Source organism: Lutzomyia longipalpis, chromosome 2 (genome assembly GCF_024334085.1).
Source record: "Lutzomyia longipalpis isolate SR_M1_2022 chromosome 2, ASM2433408v1".
NCBI lineage: Eukaryota > Metazoa > Arthropoda > Insecta > Diptera > Psychodidae > Lutzomyia > Lutzomyia longipalpis.
This window is the reverse complement of record NC_074708.1, coordinates 17,162,901-17,183,962: the sequence shown is the minus strand read 5'-3', so window position 1 is coordinate 17,183,962 and position 21,062 is coordinate 17,162,901. Positions and strand designations below refer to the sequence as shown.

The window sequence follows — 21,062 nt, the reverse complement described above, 5'->3', positions numbered from 1 at the left end:
ATGAATATGTTAAAGTGCCGAAAAATAAAGACCAAATTATAAGCGAAAGTGCTACCAAACGCATAAAGTTTGAAAATGTATAAAGAGCCAAAGCCATTTTGTAACATTTTAGGGTTTATAAAAATGTAAGTAACAAAAATTTCCCTTCCAAGACCGAAGAAAATGTTGACAAAATGATGTTGTAGGCTTTAAAATATTCCACAGAGTAAATATATAAAATAGGAATATATTTTCTGATGTCATCAAAGTTGGAAAATGTCTCACAGGTTTCTTTAAAAAAAAGTCCTTGATGCTTTCGATTTTATTTAATGCTACCTTGCTTTGTATTTGGGTTAGTATAGTAAAGCCATAAAACTCGAAAATAATTTTATGGCCTGATGAAGATTCTATTTACAATCGAATTTTTAATAAAAACAAAATACCTGAAAAAACCATTTCAATTTAAATGATAAAATTTCCCCTTATAAACTGAATTTATTTCAACATCTCTAGCAGAGAATTAATTAAAGAAAACAAATAAAGTAAGAACCTTTTTTCCACGTTGATTTTTTCGCTTAAAAAATAGTTCACAAGAATTTTTTTCAATTTAAATTAAAAGTTTTCCAATCTAAAGCTTTCACAATAATATTTGTACAGCACTCGGGGAAATTATCAAATAAAATGGGAACTTTTGGTACAATTTTAAACAGCAAAGAACTTGTATGTGCTCCAGAATCATTCCTTTATTTCTTAATTCTTTCATCTTTTAAACATCTTGTTATATAAAAATTTCTAAAGCTAACATTGACACAGAACAAACATATTCAATGAACTTTATTCTAACATTAAACATTTTCATGAATACACCATGCAAAGACTAAAGTTGGGAAGGCAAATTTAACCACAAATGGGGTCCAATTTGCTCAAGTATGCTGCCCCCTCTGTGCGTGCAGAGATTGTGGGGAACGAGATAAAGTGTCAATACAACTACACATTGGCCCCATGCTATTTGTACGTTGGAATGGTTTTGGATAAAAGTATAGGCGCACCTATATATACACGAGAAATGTTTGCTTCCCAAATGAAATTGACTTATTTCACGATTCTCCTCTAGAATGACATCATTCTGGGGGATGAGAAGAGGTGCCAATTTGTCACGCTGAATTTTCTGCTGTCTCAGTGCCTTAACAGCGTGAGATTTTCCACGTTGAGCCGGAGTGGCTGTCGCGGTGCTAGAAGAACTGTATTTTTTGCCAATTCAACAGTATGGATGGTTCCCGGTGCGGGAGAAAATCTACGATGGCACAGCAACACGGAAATGGCCAATTTAATCTGATGGAGCGCAAAACGGCGTCCGATGCAGTGTCTTGGCCCATCGCCGAATGGCATAAAAGTGCATGAGTGATGAGTAAGTTCCGGGCGGTCAGGGTTAAAGTCCAGTGGATTCTCATAAATGTCCCCATCACGATGAATTCCATAGAGTGGAATAACTACGAGTGTCCCACTCTCAATTACTCTTTCATCCACTTTTACATCCTCACGAGCTACTCGTAGAAAATTTCCGCCGGGTGGGTACTTCCTTAGTGTTTCTGGGTACAAAAGGAAGTCAGCTATATTGTCAAAGTTTAAGAGAACAAAAGAGCTTTTGAGTAAAGCTCTAATTTGTTTTAAATATTCAAAAGGATTGAGAATTTAAAATTGGGTTAAAAAACAAAGATCTTTTCAGGGATTCTTTTAATAAGGATAACTGTAAGTTATGTATTAAACATGGCTTTGGAGTATCACATATATTGCTAATGTTTTCATAATTATGAAAAGCAGCTTTCAAAGATAATCTTAACGTAAATTGCAAATTGTAAAAAAAGTGATTCAGTTTATTAAAGAACAGGCTTATGTTGAAAAACTTTGTTGGTACTTTACAATTTCTTATTTTCAATTTAACTGAAAGAGCTAAAAAGTCGATAAATTTATTTTTTGGAAAATCAGCAAAAGATATTCTATTTCTTCGTGAAGAAAATTGAAATTGTTCACAGCTGCTCTTTCTCCTATATAGCTGAGACATTTTTTTTCCTATTCTAAAGCTTTCAAAGCCCCTTGATATTTCTTAAAGAATTTTTATTTAAAATTTGTTATCTGACCTTATTCAATTTCATTTCGGAATCCTAAAAAATGACCAGATTCTTTCTCATTGAATTTTAAAGTAAATACCTCTGTTGAATATTTGCAATCCATATGAAGCCTTGTATGAAGCTCTGTTGAATATATACTTACCATTCACTACGGCACTGAGTAGGGTCATCCGATTGATTGCATCCCAAGACAATGTTCCATTCTCCTCCATATTCTCAACCACTTCATTTCTCAACCTCTCCTGAATTGATTGATTCCATGCCAGTTCATAGAGGCAGTATGCAATGGTTATTGCTGATGTCTCAAATCCAGCCACGAAGAAAATGAATGCTTGTGCGATGACTTGGTTGTCCGAGAGCTTTCCATCCTTTTGCAGTATATTCAAAAGTTTCATGAAACAATTTGGTTGCGTGCAATCACTGCTGCTGCCAAGTTGTGTACGATGGAGGGAAAAGAAAAAGTCCGTAACTTCATTTTTCGTGAGTTTCATGTGAAATTTCCGCGCAATCGACCCGAAGGATTGCATGAAGAGATGCCGTAGCATTTGAAGGGGTGTGAGGGTGAAAATTTTCTGGGAAATGGTATGAAGTGGTGCAGAATCGTCATCGAGAGCACTGGGATTGATACCAAAAACACAGTGTCCAATTGCATCAATAACGTACCTTGCAGCTAAATCGCTCACATTGAGAGTTTTTCCTTGGAACGTTTTTGTGCCAATGCACAGACTGAGACGTGATGCGACTTCCCAAATACTTTCGTGGAATGTCTTAATGCGAGCTGGGGAGAATAGAGGAGCCACAGTGCGGCGAATTTCCCGCCACTTTTCACCCTCCAACGAGAAGAGATGGGTCGAAAGTGGGTCATCCACGGGGTTGGAGTAAACTCCCCGATCATTGAATTGCACAAAATTTCGCACAAGTATATCTCGCACGAGATTGAGATTTGTGACCACAGCTACGGGGCGAGTGAAGTAGAAGATACCCACAAAGGGATGACCACTGCCCTTAAATTTCTCATAGACACTCTTCATTAGTTCAGCTGAATGCAACGTCCGACCGACTTGTCTGATGTTACCAAAGGGAAATGTTGGTGGTATATGGGCCACCCCTCGACGTGACCAGTACGTGAATTTGTAACACCAAAAAGACCACAGAAGGATTGTCGCACAAACAAGAAGAAACACAGTACAGAAGAGCATAATTCACAGATTTTATTGAAACTTTTCTTCTCTAAAAGGGAAATTTTCCCGAGATTGGGTGTCAGTTTAGCAAACTGAGCTGAGCATGAGGCACCCTCTTACATTTATAGCATACACATTTCACACGAGCACAAGAGCAAAAACGCTTTAATTGACAAACCGCACCCATAAAAAATTTTAACTCCTCTCAAACTTTTTCTGCCTTCACCCAACAACCACCCACAGGTGAGAGAAGTGTGGTGGTTTTAACATACTCAATGGGATATTTTGTTTTATCACTTGGCAAGAAGCGGTAGTTCATTAGGAGGCGTGTTATACCAATCTTGGTCTGCATTAAACCAAAGCGCATTCCAATGCAATTCCTTGGTCCTTCGCCAAAGGCAAGAAAAGCATACGGATGACGCGACTTTACTGCTTCAGGACTAAAGCGTTCGGGATCGAAATTCTCTGGATCGGGGTAAATTTCTGGATCACGGTGAATACCCAGTACTGGGACAAATAGCTGGGTTCCCTTATCCAAAACCACATTAGTCTTTGGCACATTGTACTTCTCCTTCAGTGATCTCACAATTAGTGCAGCAGGTGGGTGTTTTCTCAGTGTTTCTGCAAACAAATACAATTTTTATGATTCACCTTTCTTATCTCTTCCTATATGTAATGTTATTGACTTACCATTAATTACTTTATCCAAATACTTCATCTCCGATAACGCTTCGTATGTGATCTTATTTTCATACCGTTCAAGCACGTCTTGTATCTCGTCGCGAAGTTTATCTTGTACGGCAATATTGCGAGACAATTCGATTAAACAGAATTTCATTGTTGTCGAGGAAGTCTCAAAGCCAGCAAGTAGGAAGAGAAATGCATTCGCTATAACTTCATTAATTGTTATCTTTCCAGTAATTTGCCCAGGATCATCATCGAGTTTTCCTGAGAAGAAGAAAAACAACGAGCATAAAATCAGCAATTTTTCCACGAACTGTTATTATTTCCTCCCACACTTCTTCTCATGCGTGCATTAATAATTAATTCAACGTGATTCCTACACTGTATGTTGCGGTTATTTTTTAGAATTGTTTTAAGATCATTACTTACCTTTATTTTTAAGTTGGATAAGAAGATTCATAAAGTCATCCCTTACAACATCTTCACTTTCCCTGTAGGTAACTGTTTCGGTGACGATTCTTGTGTAGAATTCTGTTATCTCCTTCCTAATCATCTGCAAACGAAGAAGTCGAGCCAAGGGTTTGAATGTCGTGATGAAGAGTCGTTTGAGAGCTCTTCCTTCGGAATTATCAAAAGCCTTCTTCCCAATACGATGAAATTCCGCATTTGGATCATGAAGACTGTTGCAGTCAATGCCAAAGGCACAACTTCCAATAATATCGAGTGTAAAGCGCGACAAATAGTCACCGAGCTCAAACTCCTTCCCATCCACATGATCCTTGCTGAGACATTCGATTAATTGATCTGAAATATCTCGCATAATTGGGAACATGAGCTTCATTTTCCCGCTTGTGAATGTTGGTGATAATTTTGTTCGCAGATTCCTCCATTTTTCTCCTTTAATATTCAATAAATTTGCCGTTAGGGGATCATCCCGTTCATTCACGTACAAGCCACGATCGTGAAAGAGGTGAAAGTCCTTCACGAGCACAGTTTTCACGAAATCCAAATCCAATGTAATTACTGCAGGTCTCACAGTTAAGTACATCCCGCCGAAAACTCTTCCCTCCCCTTTCAGGTCAAAGTACACCCTCTGGCAAAGCTCGAAAAAGTGCTCAGTCACCCCAACATTTGTGAGATTTCCTTTTGGGAAAATGGGTTTAACACTCCGAATTCCACGATCTTCCCAATAGCAGTATTTTCGCTTAACATAGTAGAATCCAATGAAAATGAGAGCCACTAAACCAAGCAGAATTTCCACTACAGCCATTGTTTAATGTTTTTATTTTTATAATTTTTCCTTTTTCGATAATTTAGCACAACAAATGAGAAATTAATCCGCAGCGAAGGAATTGTCTCACCGAACTAACTCAGCTGATCCCACTCAGTTCCACTCACAGTTCTGTTCTATATGAACTTGTTTACCCATGAACTTACAAAAACGTCGATAATCATACTACATGCATTAAGCACAAATACATCCTTCCTCTATCATACTAATACTTCTACAACAAAAATGAAGATTATTTCATTAAATTACATTTTTGGATGCATAAATTTTGGCGAATTTCCAGTTCATTGTGGAAAAATTGAAATCTAGGAGCTTTTCTCTATAAAAGCTCTGCATTATAATAACATTTTCAATATTTTACGATCAAACTAAATGATTTTAATTTCATTTTTCCATTAAAATATTAAATAAAATACTTAATAATCTTTCAAATCTTGACATTTGAAAATTTCCACGTGCATAAAAATTATTAACGAACACTTTGCAAGTATGAAAATATTTCATCGTGCTTTTCCGAACATTAAAGTATTCTATTATGGTCTCGTGCAAAAATTACGTTGGCAAAAGCTAATAAATTTTTATTACGTTCACAGTAAAAACTTTCCAATATTTTTCTAATATTCCAATTAGTTTTGCGTTTTATTTGGCTACACAAAAATATACATAGCTTTAAAAAAGGGGATAAATTTGCATAAAATCCATCGAATGATGGAGCATTGTTGATAAATGCAACATCACATACGAAGAATATTGCTCTCTGGTAAAATTGTGGCAGACATTTAAAAACCCATAAAAACTCCCATTTATCGTTGTTTTTTCACCAAGTGTGGCTTTTATTGGGAAATTCTCTAGGACATTGTGTTGTGTTTTCGGGTAGAAGCTCTTGCTGCTATATATATTAACAAATATGTATATACATAGTACAAGTAGTTGCAAATGACTATTGAATGGGTGAAAGATTGAGCCAAATATCGTTCTTTGGTGTATGTACCAAGGCTATGTTATTAATTTCCAATTCCGTGCTAGTTTTCTCATTAAGTGTAATCCTGTAGTGAGTGAGAATTTGAGCTAGAGCAATTTTAATCACCATCAATCCAAATCGCATTCCCACGCAAATACGGGGGCCCTCGCCGAAGGGGATGAATGTGAAATGGTGTCGGTCGCTCCGGGCGTCCTCCTTGAATCTGTCTGGATCAAAGTGATGGGCGTTGGGGAAGATTTCCTCATCGTACTGGTATGCCATGTTAGGGATGACAACGAATGTGCCTTTGGGCATTATGGCGCCATTTGGGAGACGATAGTCCTGATTTGAGATACGGTGAATTGTACCAACCGGTGGGAAAAGTCTCAGCGTCTCTATGGGGTTGATCGTAAAAAAAAGAAACAGCACAAGGGGTGAGAAATTGCCAAGCAGTGCGGAAATTTGCCATACAACCCTCGCAATGTGCGCGTGCACCAGCACTGATAAATTACACCATGTCGATTTATTGCGGTAATTAAATAACATAATTAATGTATGAACAAATTAAAAGGAGAGTCAGAATACTTAATCGCCCATCGTATTGTTTTTATCGAGTCACGGCGTCCATATCATTAAGTTCTTGCGATAAAAGCTACAAAAAGCTACAAAAAGCTGTCTCAAGCACGGTCTTAACAGATGCTTTTTTCTTCAGAGCCTTCAGAGTGAAACTTTTCTGTAGGTAATAAATTTCAACCACTAAATTGTTATTTAATATTTTCAAATGCGAAATATCAAATAGAAAATGTATTAATATTTTTCATTAAAAAAAATTTTTTTTAGTGAAAATTTGCATTTTAATTTAAAAGTTGCTTTAAAATCAATGTTTAATTTAAATTAACCTAAACTAACTACAATAGAATAACTTTAAGGCTTAGCTCTTATATGGAGAGGCGCATAAGTTAATGCATGATTTAAAGCTGCTTCATGTGCAAAATCATGCATTAATTTATGCGCCACCCAGTATAAGGCTTCTTATAAGCTATAAGAAAAATAAATCCTATCTTAAAGCTTATAAAGAAAAAATTGAAAATAAGATATTTTCCTGCGCTTTAGATGAAAAAAAAATCAGGAAAAACGAATAAACAATTCTAGACTACTGAAAAATGGTAGAGCTACATCTGAATTGAATTAATTCAATTTACAGAGAATTGTGAATTGTGGTCGTAAAAAAGGGTAGAAAGTTAATTTAACCCCTTTCAGTTTTTTTCTAATTTTTTTTCTTGAATGCATTCTTCAATATTTAGGCAAAGAATCCATCCGCTAAGTGCATGGAAACTGAAAAAAATGCCAATTCATTCAATACTTTTATCTCTTCGTATCATTCTATCAATCGGCAGGTAATTTATCATACTGCTGCTCTTATCGCATACACTCAATGTATTACGTGAATGTATTATATATAAAAAGGCTTACCATTCACAATTTGGTTGAGATATTCCATCTCCATGACACCTTCATATGTAAATTTCCCATCATACTTATCCAGGACACGCTTTACTTCCTCGCGTGCACGTTCCTGAATATCTTCGTGAATTGAAAGCTGATGAAGTGCCACAGTTATTGTTGTTGAAGATGTCTCAAAGCCGGCAAAATAGAAAATCCAACATTGTGCGGCAATCTCTTCGAATGTTAGTCCACCAGTGGCTTCAGATTCTTCAGCATCTTCCAATTTCCCTTTATTTTTCAGCTGTATCATCAAGTCCATAAAGTCATTTCGCTTAATCTTCTGCTGCTCACGCTGATTAATTATATTCTTAATGGTCTCCATGAAAAAGTCCGCATCTTCTTGGTGTGTAAAGCGTAAATTTAATCTCCTTGCTAGACTACGATTAACCATACCGAGGAAAAGTGCCACAGCTCTTGTTTTTGTAATGTTAACAATTCTATTGCCCATTTGTCGAAATTCCGATTTTGGATTGTGGAGACTGTCGCAATTAATGCCAAAGGCTGTTGTCCCGATTATATCTGTTGTAAATCTTGCCATTAGGTCCTTTATTTCAAGTGTCTTTCCCGTGGGAGAAACTTCTAGGCTTTCAGAAATAAATCCAAGTAATTCCTCCGTAACTGCAGCGACTGTATGAAAGAGAACTTTGAGCTTTCCACTTGTGAATGTTGGGGAAATTTTTGCACGCAAATTCCGCCATTTTTGACCTTCCATAAAAAATAAATTTGCCGAAAGGGGATCCTTATTTTCATCATAATACACCCCTCGATCGACGAAATAGTTAAAGTCCTTCACAAGGATGGTTTTTGCCATTTCGGGACAATTAATGAGGAGACATGGTGAACTAAAGAAGTAGATACCCATGTATTTTTCCTTCTTGGTACGCTCATATAGACCCTGTATCACGTAGCTAAAGTGATTTCCAGCTGCCACGGAATCAGCCACATTTCCCAATGGAAATGTTGGTGGTACGAAGGGTACACCGAGCTCATCCCAGAATCTGTAGCGCCTCCGAAAGTGCACGTAAACACCAAGTAGAAGCACTAAAAGTGCCCAGAGAAATACTGATAGCATATTTTATTGACCACTAAAGCTTGCACACAAACGTGATTGAGTCACAAATTTTCACCCCTTCTTGCGAGATTCGCACTAGCTGCACTACCCTCTACTATATGTTAAAATTACTTCCTTTTAAAATAAATTCAGTGAAGAGTATACATGTAAATCGCGACTAAATTGAACAGTTTGGCAGGTTGCGATCAACTGGACTGCCAAAAATACACAGAGATATGGAAACCTTAAACTTTTCCGAGGTTATTTCATATCTCTACACGTTCATAAAATTTATTATTCATATACTCTTACTACCTAAAAAGCACATCGCACACATTCGCGACAGTCCCAGACCAACTCCACATACGTTTTACGTTTCATGATTTATCAGTAGAAGTGAGATTAACGAATCATTGATTTTTTTACTGGCAAATATTTACAAAAAAAAGCATGAAAAGACAGACAAATATGAAGAATCTTTTATAAAGCTCTAAATACGACATAAAACAATATATGTAATGTATATATAGCAAGCATAGGTACTTGTTTTAATAAACATGTATTTGTAAATGCTACATAATCTACGTGAAGTAGGTATTAAAAATATTTGTTATCAGTAGAAAGAAAATAAATAACTAGACTTATTTTCACCGAAGTCATCGACTGTTAATTTTTATATATTTATATAATCAATTGAGCACACATGCTTTGAACAAAAAAAGGCAAAGTAATCAAAACAAAGTAATCAAAATAAGGTAATGAGATATCAATACACGGGTGATTTATAAATTTTATATTAATTTAATTCGAAACTTTACAGCAAACAGGTGAAAATGTACTGGTAAGCTGACCAAGCTTACGGGAGCTGTGTTTCTTTCAGTGTACCAATTTTGTGAGAGCAAACTAGAACGCGAATTAATTTAAATACGAGCTAAGTCGGGAAAAGTTGAAAAGTCATACCCTAACAAATCTTTAGAAGGCCATATCTCGAGAACGGATCCATAGATTTTCATAAATTTTTTTTTGTTTGAAAGGTCTTGAAGTCAGCTATAACATATCGAAAAATGAAAAAAATTTATGTCGTCATTTTCGAAAAATTCGAGTTCGAAATTTTCGAAAACTTTGTTTTTGACTTTAGCGCCTCTTGCGGTCATTTCTCGAAATTGCAATGTTCTAGACATTTGCAGGGTTTCTCGAAACCTTTCATTTGCGCTTGAGTTGATCAAGATCGGACTTGTAGAACCCGAGATATGACATACCAACTTTGGAAGGCTATATCTCGAGAACGGATCCATAGATTTTCTTCATTTTTGGCATGAAGCTAGATAATATGCTCAGCTACAACATATCAAAAAATGAAAAAAATTTATGTCGTCGTTTTCGAAATATTCATCGAAAACTCATCGAAAATTTTGTTTTTGATTTTTGGCCCCCTAGCGGTCACTTTTGAAACTTCGGATGTTCTAGAGACTTGTAGGGTTTGTTGAGATCTTTCATTTGAGCCCGGGTTGATCAAAATCGGTCAAGCCGTTTTCGAGTTATGGTCGATTTTCGATGAAAAATTGTGGCGGCCATATTGACTAAACGGCTTGACCGATTTTCGAAAATGAGGTATCGTTGGAAAGCTCTTGATGGCCCCTACAACATATAAAAATTTCAGATTTTTAGCTATTACAGGGGCTGAGATATAGCGAAAACAAAATTTTGAGGTTATTCAAAATGGCGGACGGAGGGGAGGGGGGTAAAATTTGACGTCATAATCGGATGTCTTCCAGTCGATATTTAAACTTTGCCGTTTACCGCAAGTCTCTATCTATCACCGTTCTCTCGCAATTTAGGGTTATACTCCGGCCGGCCGGCCGGACGGCCGGACGGCCGGCCGGCCGGAAAAAAAATTTTTTTGGCGCATACGTTTTTTGGAATGTGGGGACCCTAATTCGTGCTCATCCCAAGTTTGAGCCCGATCTGACGACTTTCGATTTTGCTCGGTACACAAAAGCTGTGTCTGAAAGAAACACAGCTAAAAATTAGGAGACACGTTTCTTAATGATTTTTCTTAACATTTTTCTTCTAACGTTGTAGCTTTTCCAATGTTTGTTTTTTTTAGCATGTTTGATTTTTCTTCCTATGTGTAGGATGATATAAACTTTTAAGTTTATTTTTATAATATTTGATATTTTTTCCAACATTTAAAAATTCATTTTTTTATTTTGTAATCAAATTTTTCCTGTAAAATTACTTTTGTCCACTAAAGAAAAACTTTTAAACATTCTTAATTTTTAAAATGTTTAGACAATCTAACACTCCACTTAATAGCTACGCAGCTTCTAAAGCTTTAGAATTGAGTGAAAGCTCGAGATAAAAACGGACAACATTCCCCTTTTTCGCGCAATTTCGTTAAAAAATCCCTCATTCATCTTTATAACCAATTGAACTTTCATCTTTCTAGATATCAAATGTTTTTTATCTCCCTTATCATCCTGGAAATGGGAGTATTGTACTTGGTTGCTTCAGTACTGTATTGACTGTCTATCTGTAATAAGTGCGCGATTTTCGTTCATTTATTCTTTTCTTCGGAATTAATTTTCCCTTCAAGCAATTACAGCGTTATGCATATTTCAAGTCTATTTCTTCTTGTGTTTGTGGTATTCTTGGGGATTTTTTACATCCAAAAGAAATATCGTTTTTGGAAGAATCGTGGGGTGCCCTATGTAAAACCAACATTCCCCAGAGGGAATTTTTCTACACTTGGGAAAACCGAACATTTTGCCGAAATTCTCAAGAAATTCTATTTTGACTTGAGAGATCGTGGAAAAGTTTTGGGGGGAATTTATTTTATGACACAACCAATTGGCCTAATATTGGATTTGGATTTTGTGAAAACTGTGCTCGTGAAGGATTTCCAGTATTGCCCAGACAGGCCATTTTACATAAATGAAAAAGACGATCCACTAACGTGCCAGCTATTTTCAGTTAGAGGTGAGCAATGGAGGAATTTACGATCAAAATTGTCACCAACATTCACGAGCGGAAAAATGAAGCTCATGTTCCCAATTGTACGAGATATTTCGGATGAATTTATCAAGTGTCTCAAAAGGGATCTTGCGAACAAGAAGGAATTGGAGCTCGGTGAATATTTATCACGCTTTACAATTGACATAATTGGAAGTTGTGCCTTTGGCATTGATTGCAATAGTCTTCGTGATCCAGATACTGAATTTTTCGCAATTGGTGAGAAAGCTTCAAAAATGGCCCTTGAAAGGACTTTTAAACATTTATTCATGGCTTCATTTGCGCGATTGTCTGTGTTTTTGGGCCTAAAATCCTTCAGCAAGGATGTGACAGACTTCTACACGAGAATTGTAAGAGAAACAATGTCTTACAGAGAGAAGATGAATATTAAGAAAAATGATTTTATGAGTATGCTAATGCAGTTGCAAAATACAGGTTTGTTGACTCTTCTACATTAAGCATAATTCAAATAAAAATAACTCAAAATAAATTTTATTTCCAGGAAGTCTCGAAGATGACCCCACATCTAACACTGAACATCTTTCCTTCAATCAAGCTGTTGCAAATTCATTTCTCTTCCTCGTTGCCGGCTATCACACTTCAGCAACGGCCATGGAGTTTTGTTTATTAGAACTTGCTAATCATATCAAAATACAGAATCATGTGCGGGAAGAGATAACAAGTGTTCTAAAAAGCAATGGCAATGAACTCACATACGAAGCTTTAGCTGAGATGAAGTATTTGGGTCAAGTTATTAATGGTTAGATTTCCATAAAGCTCATACTAAAAAAAAAGGAGACGAAAGTTCTAATGAATAATTTACTCAGAGATTGGTCATTCAGTTTATGAATAAAATAGCAAAATTTTTATATACAGTGGTGAGAATAAAAATAACACCAATGTTTCTCAGGGTGTGTGCGTACGTATAAATGTCCAAGCACTTCCTTCCCTATATAGTAATATAGACAGCTTATAAATTAAACTGCGCAATTTTTCTTCCAAAACATTATTTTTTTATTAATTCAATGTTTATTGTCTAAATTTCCTAAATCTACTCCAAAAAAAAGTATTTAGAACTGAATTTTTAACGACCAAAAGCTAAAACCTTCATAAAAGAAAAACAAGGTCCATTAGAACATCTGTTCTCCAAAAACATTTAAAGTTTCATTTAAGAAAAAAAAAAGTAATAATTTACATTTTATTTATTTAGAAACACTGCGTAAACATCCACCCGCGGCCCAAATAATTCGCAGTATCACAAAAAACTACAACGTACCCAGTATGAATTTGGTATTGGAGAAAGGAACCCGCCTTTTTATTCCAGTTCTCGGCATTCATCATGATCCAGAAATTTATCCAGATCCACAAAAATTCGATCCTGAACGCTTTAGTCCTGAAGCAGTAAAGTCACGTCATCCGTATGCTTTTCTCGCCTTCGGTGAAGGACCAAGAAATTGCATTGGTGCTAGATTTGCAATGATGCAGATGAAAGTTGGATTAACATGCCTCCTGATGAACTACCAATTCACTCCAAGTGATAAAGCTAATTATCCAATTGAATATAAAAAGAGTTCACCTCTTTTAAGTCCTATCGGGGATTGTTGGTTAAAAGTTGAGAAAATAAATTGAATAAAGTTAAATTGCTAAAAATTAGAGTTCATTGATTCTCAATTGATTTATAAAGAAAAATCTTTTTTTCCTCAGATGAATGAAATTTTTCTTATCACAACCTCTAATGTCAGACACGAGTATTTTTTTTTCTTTTTAGTTTCTATTTTTTTTTTTATTTTGTCACTCCACATTTTCTTCGTTTATCAGTCAATGAATTATTTGATATAAGAGGTCACACAAAATTATTTGCATCGATGTGTTGCTCAATTAAATACTAAAAAAAATGATAAAGCTTCTGTATATTTGTCTTTTTTTAATAATGCCACACATCACGTGAATTAAGAAATAATATAGGATCACATTTGTATATGTGGTTCAAGGGTAAAAAAACATTTCTATGTAATCAAATATTGTACAGCATCAGTCTCTCGTCTTCATCAGTTTCATCGCGAATTTCGTTGAAGTAAGAGCGGATCCTCTCTTCTGAAAATTTGTGATATTTTTTTCTGCTTTATCAGATAAAAGTTAAGCAATGTTTGCGGCAGATTTTATCTTCGCAATTGCTGCAATTCTCTTCCTGGGAGTGCTCTATATTAGGCGAATTTATAGATATTGGCAGGATCGTGGAGTGCCTTTCATAGAGCCCAAATTTCCAAAAGGAAGCATCTCAAGTCTCGGAAAAACGGAGCACTTTTTCGAGATGATCAAGAGATTTTACTTTGAGCTCAAAGGCGAAGGAAGTGTAGTTGGGGGGACATTTTTTATGACCACCCCTGTGGCTGTAGCACTGGATTTGGATTTTGTAAAGACCATCCTTGTGAAGGATTTTCACCACTTTCACGATCGTGGATTTTATGTGAATGAACGCGACGATCCACTAATGGCAAATTTGCTGTCAATTGAGGGTCCTGGGTGGAAGAGTTTGCGAGCAAAGCTCTCTCCTACTTTTACAAGTGGAAGAATGAAATTAATTTTTCCCATCTTGAAAGACATATCGAACAGATTTGTGCAGTGTCTCAATGAGGAGCTCAGTGAGAGGAAAGAAATTGAGCTTAGTGATTATATGTCGCGTTTTATGATTGACACAATTGCTAATTGTGCTTTTGGACTGGATTCCAATTCACTCAGAGATCCAAATAACGAATTTTACATCAAAGGTCAAGAGGCATCGGATATTTTGATTGCAAGAACTCTCAAGAGTGTTTTCATGACGTCATTTAAGAAATTATCCGTATTTCTGCGTCTTAGAGTGATAAATGAAGAAATGACTCAATACTACACGAAGATTGTAGCAGATACAATGGCCTACAGAGATGAGAATAACGTTCAAAGGGATGATTTTTTGAGTATGCTCATGAAATTGAGGCATAGAGGTGATATATTATTTTAATTATGCTTCCCGTGAAATTCTTGATCGATAAAAAGAATATTTTTTTTTAGAAGAACTCAATGGAGATTCAGGAAAAACGATGGATTATGAAAAAATAACAAATAAGGAAATTGTAGGAAATGCATTCCTTTTCATCGTAGCAGGATACCACACTTCAGCAGCTTCCTTGGAGTTCTGTATTCTAGAATTAGCTCACAATACCGACATACAGGATCGTCTGAGAAATGAAATAAGATCTGTGCTTGAGCAGCATGAGAATACAATGTCGTACAATGCATTGATGGACATGAAGTATTTGGATAACGTTGTGAATGGTAAGTCTAAACGCCTTTATTTACAGATTAAATGATATTTGAGCAATTGAACTCATCCACAAAACCTTCACAGAAACTTTTCGAAAACATCCAAGTGGAGGAACCCTAACTCGTTGCCTTAGCGATGACTACAAAGTCCCAAATTCGGATCTGACTTTGGAGAAAGGGACTCAAATTTTTATTCCAGTTCTCGGCATTCATCATGATCCAGAAATTTATCCAGATCCACAAAAATTCGATCCTGAACGCTTTAACCCTGAGGAAATAAAAATGCGCCATCCGTATGCTTTTCTCGCCTTCGGTGAAGGACCAAGAAATTGCATTGGTGCTAAATTTGCCATGATTCAAACCAAAATTGGAATAGCATCACTTATTTTAAATTACAAATTCGCACCGTGTGCAAGAACTAATTATCCAATACAATATAAGAAAGTAGCTGGAATTCTACATCCCATGGGGGGATGCTGCGTTAAAATGGAGAAACTTTAAAGGTTTTAATTATTCTATTTTAATAATATTTCTTCAATAGATCCATAAAAAAAACAACTATTAATCATTAAATGAAGGAAAATATATTTTTATAAACCAGGTCTTAGGTAGGCTGTGTTTTAAATTACCTACTTACTTAGTGCCTTTCTTTATAGGTATGTACACTACCCTAAAAAAGTTTCCGGGCAAGGAAAAATGGGGTATTTTTGAAGGCAAATTTCAAGTGGCTATATCTCCGGCTGTGGTCAACCGATTTTCAAAAATTTATTAGTTTTGGAAAGGTACATTTCTCACCTTTCCAAAACTGGCAAATTTTTGAAAATCGGTTAACCCGTTATTTATTGGCAGCCATTTTGGTAAAGCTAGGAAAAAGCCTATTTTTCATGATTTCACAAATTTTGACTTTGACCTCTTGCATCTCGGCCGCTAGTGCACCGATTTTAATGAATAGAGTATCGTTGGAAAGGTAATTTAATTCCCTTTCCAAATCTGATAAATTTTTGAAAATCGGTCAAGCGGTTCAGTCGTGACAGCCATTCTAGTGAACCATAGTGAAAAAATACACTTTCGAGTATATCTCAGCCTGTGGTTGACCGATTTGGACAGACTCAGATTCATATGGTAGCTAATAATGCCCTCTAACTTTAAAAAAAAATTTCATCCCGATCCGTCACGTGGTTCTTTTTTAATGTTTTTTTATGTGACCCCCTTATGTTACAAAAAGTGTACCCTAACTTCATTCGCTTCCCAGATTTTTTTATAAGTTACACCTGGCTCAAATTTCATCAGAATTAATAGAAGATATTATCATCTAACTTTTAAAAAAAATTTCACTCAAATCCATCAAGGGGTTCTCTTGTAATGTCAATTTTTGTGAAGCTATGACCCATTTTTGCGTTAAAAGTTGTCATTTTGACTTGAGCAATCCATCAGCTCTTGAGCGTGATTTGACTCAAATCCTTGTTAAATCGTCTTAAAAATGTTAGTAAAGATGTCCTGGACCTTATTTTGATTTGTTATCCCCATTTAATGAAAAAAAAAAATTTGACGATTTTTCGCCCAAAATCTTAATATTACCAACCTCAAGAGCCACATTATGAGTATTAGCAGATTTCAAGTTAGGAATTTATTATTTTTATTTAGAATCAAATCCCATTCGCATAACAATATAAAAGAAGGTCAAGGATGTTTGTACAAATATTTTAAATACAATTTGAGTCATGATTTAGTGGGGGGAGGGGGGGTATAACAGGTAAAAGACAAAAATGGGTCATAGCTTCACAAAAATTGACATTACAGGAGAACCCCTTGATGGATTTGAGTGAAATTTTTTTTAAAAGTTAGATGATAATGTCTTCTATTAATTCTGATGAAATTTGAGCCAGGTGTAACTTATAAAAAAATCTGGGAAGCGAATGAAGTTAGGGTACACTTTTTGTAACATAAGGGGGTCACATAAAAAAACATTAAAAAAGAACCACGTGACGGATCGGGATGAATTTTTTTTTTAAAGTTAGAGGGCATTATTAGCTACCATTTGAATCCGAGTTTGTCTAAATCGGTCAACCCTAAGCTGAGATATAGTCAAAAGTGTATTTTTTCACTATAGTTCACTAGAATGACTGTTACAACCGAACCGCTTGACCGATTTTCAAAAATTTAGCAGATCTGGAAAGGGAATTAAATTACCTTTCCAACGACTATCTATTCATCAAAATCGGTGCACTAGCGGCCGAGATGCAAGAGGTCAAAGTCAAAATTTGTGAAATCATGAAAAATAGGCTTTTTCCTAGCTTTACCAAAATGGCTGCCAATAAATAAAGGGTTAACCGATTTTCAAAAATTTGTCAGTTTTGGAAAGGTGAGAAATGTACCTTTCCAAAACTAATAAATTTTTGAAAATCGGTTGACCACAGCCGGAGATATAGCCACTTGAAATTTGCCTTCAAAAATACCCCATTTTTCCTTGCCCGGAAACTTTTTTAGGGTAGTGTAAATACATTAATGAATTAGTTTCTTTATTAATCATTAAACCATTTCTATCGTTTTATAGATTCTGTGGTTTTGTTGTTTATGTTTAATTTGAACAAACTCAACTTTTTTTTTAAGTTTAACTCAATTAAAAATTGAAGGAGAAAAATTGACGCAATTGTCTTACAAACCATTTTCTTTTAAAAATAATATCTTTTAACCCCTTCTTTTCCTTGAGGGCTTTTAGTCATAAGATCCATGTGTGAGCTTGTTGTTGGATAGATGTAAAATATGTCATTAAGTAAAATAATAGGCAAACCAAATAACTTAAAATTGATGAAAGAATCACGGCTAAGAAAAACTTTCAGTGCCATTCATATGAACTGTGTCATAAAGGCGACAATTTGGCGGGTATACTGGTAATTTAGTGCTTTACAACAAAACGACGTAAATATTTAATCTTAACTTTAAAGCAAAAACTATAAGGAAAGACGTAATGAATAATTTCTTTTTATTCTAACTAGCAATGACTAACTGCTGACGTTTTCCCTTTTGTTTTATGATAAGTCTCCTTAAAAAATTTATGCGATTTTTTTTACATAGTAAGTATGTTTTATTTCTTTAATTTTGTCACCAAAATGAGTGCAGTAGATGCAAGTGTTTTTCTTATCACCTTTTACATTTTTTAAGATACTATTAAAGGACAATAAAAAAATATTTGTTAAAATTATTGCTAAAAACAATACATAAAGTTAATTATGAAGAATTAAAAGAAAGATTAAATAATTTGTTTCTTTTTATTACTAAAATTATTTGGTACTTTTAAAAATAAGTTTTAAAATGATTTTTTAGTCCTTTCTTTTCTCATTTAAACTCATCTAGGTAAACTATAAATTTATTATACCAAATTAATTATTTGGGGAATTTACAGACACGTAAATGTGACTATTAAGAGAGCATTTAAGAAAAACTTTTAACCATTTTTTTTTCTTGTAATATATTTTAATTATATTGTTATATCGCGTGGAAAGAGTTTAAAATTTTTTTAGGCTTATTTAAACTCTTTCTCATTGCTCGTTATCTTGTGTTTTTATGAGAACTTTTTTCTAACCAAGATTTAAATGGGAATTTTTTACCTTGCCATTAAATCTTTAAAAATCATTTTAAAAATAATTCAAATATCAAGAAATTTACATGAAATGCGTAGAAAATTTTAAATTGTCTTTTATTGAGCTCTGGGAACATTTGAGCTAAAATGTAAAAACTTATAAGAATTTTTGAAATAATGAATTCTAATCAATTTTGGGTCATTTTACGAAAATAAAAAAAATATTTTGTTTTATAATTAACTCGAAAATTGCTTTTAAAATTCCTTGAATTTCCAAAATAATTTGACCATCTCTTATGGTAAGTAGCATAAAATAAAAGGATTAAGAAAAAAACAAAGTGTTATGAAACATCTAAAAATAAAATTAAATGCTTCTTTTTCATCACTGATGTATTCAGCATTCCAACTAAAAACAAATCTCATTGATGAAAAATATATTAAATGGTACGAATGTAATTGCTACCGCACTTGAAAATATTATTTCAATGGTAGGTATTATAATTGTGGGAAATCTCTCACTTGGTTCCCACTCAATGAGGGGATACGGAGGAATAAATCTCATAAATGCTCGTCACTTGAGGAAGCTCCGCAACAATCCCTTCTGCGTATGACATGGAGAAATTGGCAAAGAAGAAACCTCTCAATGCCGAAAGGATTGCCATTTGAGAGATTCATCAAATTTTCAATTGGAGAGCATCCCTGTCGCAAAAGCAATCCACTTATTTATTCATTTGGATGGAGACGGGGGGGAGGCATGGTTTGAAATTTTCCAAGTAGTTGGATGGGGTGTTGTCAGAAAGATCAATATTTACTTCCCGCACAGAATTTTAGCGGAATTCTCAAGCAGCACTCCATTGAAAAAGGAGACTTTTTGTGGAGAAAATGTGTAAATTGAGAAAATATTTTCCTTTTTGCGGGATGTTTTCGTCTTGTGAGTGTAAACAGAAAGAAAAGAAAATTTATTTGTGCTATGGAGGAAAATTATTTCAACTACTGCCTTAGATGCGAAGACAATAGAAACAGAGAGCTTCAATGAGATAAAAAACTGCATTTTTTATCATTACAAAAACATGACAATAAACTCTTGGTGGATAGAAGGAAAAACTCATGAGAGAAGAAACAGAAATAAAATGGAACATCATAGCAATAAAAAAAATGTTTTGACACACTTGAGTACTTTCCATGAAAGGATAAAAACGCTAAAAAAGAATTCAGTGAAATATCTTTTCCATTTCCACTCTTTTCTTATTATCATATTTTTATTGATAACAAAATTATTTTAAAAATTCATTTATTGTAAATATGAATTTATAACAAAATAATGTTCTTTCTATTGTTTATTTCACTTAAATATTCATGATTTGAAGGGATCGATAAAACATAATTTTATACGTATTTAACTCTAAAAATCTTTATTTCACCCTATACAAACTATGTAGGGGAAGACGGGGTAATTTGGCCACTTTGGCAAAGTCATTAATGGGAATATCTCAAGTATGGTAAATGCTAGAAAATCCATTTCTCCACAGTTTATACTCCCCATAGAGATAATCAATCGTACCAAGTTTGAGGAAAATCCGATCATTAGATTTTCTTTTATTTGATAAAAATCATTTTTTCACTTTTTCAAGTGCTTTTGGCATTTTGGAAATTCGTCATTTTCGAACAATTTTTAACTCTTAAAAATTAACTTTTAAGCCATTAAGGGTCATTGATCCCTCATAAACACGATAGTGACATCCATTTTCCGATATCTCAAACAGATTTTCCTGTGGAAATGGTTTTATCCGGAAAATTGGAGTGGGGTAATTTGGCCACTTGAGTTTTTCCGGCACATTTTCCGACGCACATTTAAAATATTTATTGTGATTGTGCCTTTTAATGTTTTCTTACAGATTATAAGCAAAGTAGGATAAAAAATTTTATCTAAAAAAAGAAATTTACGATAATTTGAAAAATGGCCTTTTTTAGACTTTGCCCGTTTATGGTTCAGAAAATGTTAAAGTTTGAGGCTCTGTTAAATATTTTTATCTGGCAAATTACTGGAAATGAATCTTAGATAAATAACCTATCTTCCAAAAAAATAATCGAAAAAATAAAATTTTTTTATTGTTCAAAAATTTTCATGTTTAATAATTTGTGCGCCAAAGTGTCCAAATTACCCGTGCTCGGGGTAATTTGGACACTAAGCTAAGGGTTCAGGAGAATGGAAAATTCACCCATTTCTCATCGAGATAGAGAAAAGTGTTATATGGGGAAGTTGTAGGTCGGAAAATTTCCTACAAAATAGGGCTATTTGGTTTCCTTCATACTACCATACTTGCTTGATATATCCCAAAAACCGCCAAAGTGGCCAAATTACCCCGTCCTCCCCTAGTGTTTTAA

At 34.6% G+C, this 21,062-nt stretch overlaps 4 protein-coding genes across 4 annotated transcripts; 2 read left to right on the top strand and 2 right to left on the bottom strand.

Moving 5' to 3' along the window:
- Positions 1 to 708: 708 nt before the first annotated feature.
- Positions 709 to 3,496, bottom strand: LOC129791037 (cytochrome P450 6a22-like). The gene is made up of 2 exons (XM_055828946.1): positions 2,251 to 3,496; positions 709 to 1,568 (listed from the first exon to the last, which is right to left on the bottom strand). The coding sequence occupies exons 1-2, from the start codon at positions 3,305 to 3,307 to the stop codon at positions 1,156 to 1,158; spliced, it is 1,470 nt and encodes a 489-aa protein (XP_055684921.1). The 5' UTR covers positions 3,308 to 3,496; the 3' UTR covers positions 709 to 1,155.
- LOC129789237 (uncharacterized) lies at positions 3,495 to 8,995 on the bottom strand. The gene is made up of 6 exons (XM_055825886.1): positions 7,699 to 8,995; positions 6,206 to 6,620; positions 5,411 to 5,429; positions 4,403 to 5,246; positions 3,980 to 4,237; positions 3,495 to 3,910 (listed from the first exon to the last, which is right to left on the bottom strand). Exons 1-6 carry the CDS (start codon positions 8,801 to 8,803, stop codon positions 3,495 to 3,497), a joined length of 3,057 nt encoding a protein of 1,018 aa, XP_055681861.1. The 5' UTR covers positions 8,804 to 8,995.
- Positions 8,996 to 11,294: 2,299 nt separating this feature from the next.
- On the top strand, positions 11,295 to 13,444 carry LOC129791041 (probable cytochrome P450 6a13). The gene is made up of 3 exons (XM_055828949.1): positions 11,295 to 12,229; positions 12,297 to 12,554; positions 13,005 to 13,444. The coding sequence occupies exons 1-3, from the start codon at positions 11,392 to 11,394 to the stop codon at positions 13,421 to 13,423; spliced, it is 1,515 nt and encodes a 504-aa protein (XP_055684924.1). The 5' UTR covers positions 11,295 to 11,391; the 3' UTR covers positions 13,424 to 13,444.
- Positions 13,445 to 14,034: 590 nt separating this feature from the next.
- Positions 14,035 to 15,240, top strand: LOC129791042 (cytochrome P450 6a2-like). Its single transcript, XM_055828950.1, has 2 exons — positions 14,035 to 14,778; positions 14,846 to 15,240. The coding sequence occupies exons 1-2, from the start codon at positions 14,106 to 14,108 to the stop codon at positions 15,142 to 15,144; spliced, it is 972 nt and encodes a 323-aa protein (XP_055684925.1). The 5' UTR covers positions 14,035 to 14,105; the 3' UTR covers positions 15,145 to 15,240.
- Positions 15,241 to 21,062: the final 5,822 nt, after the last annotated feature.

Coding starts and splice junctions, on each gene's coding strand:
- LOC129791037 (XM_055828946.1), bottom strand. CDS start 3,307: ATGCTCTTCTGTACTGTGTTTCTTCTTGTTTGTGCGACAATCCTTCTG. Junction 1,569..2,250: donor ACTCAGTGCCGTAGTGAATG/GTAAGTATATAT, acceptor TTTTGTACCCAG/AAACACTAAGGAAGTACCCA.
- LOC129789237 (XM_055825886.1), bottom strand. CDS start 8,803: ATGCTATCAGTATTTCTCTGGGCACTTTTAGTGCTTCTACTTGGTGTT. Junction 6,621..7,698: donor TCTCAACCAAATTGTGAATG/GTAAGCCTTTTT, acceptor TCAACCCCATAG/AGACGCTGAGACTTTTCCCA. Junction 3,911..3,979: donor TTTGGATAAAGTAATTAATG/GTAAGTCAATAA, acceptor ATTTGTTTGCAG/AAACACTGAGAAAACACCCA.
- LOC129791041 (XM_055828949.1), top strand. CDS start 11,392: ATGCATATTTCAAGTCTATTTCTTCTTGTGTTTGTGGTATTCTTGGGG. Junction 12,230..12,296: donor AATGCAGTTGCAAAATACAG/GTTTGTTGACTC, acceptor TTTTATTTCCAG/GAAGTCTCGAAGATGACCCC. Junction 12,555..13,004: donor TTTGGGTCAAGTTATTAATG/GTTAGATTTCCA, acceptor TTATTTATTTAG/AAACACTGCGTAAACATCCA.
- LOC129791042 (XM_055828950.1), top strand. CDS start 14,106: ATGATCAAGAGATTTTACTTTGAGCTCAAAGGCGAAGGAAGTGTAGTT. Junction 14,779..14,845: donor CATGAAATTGAGGCATAGAG/GTGATATATTAT, acceptor ATTTTTTTTTAG/AAGAACTCAATGGAGATTCA.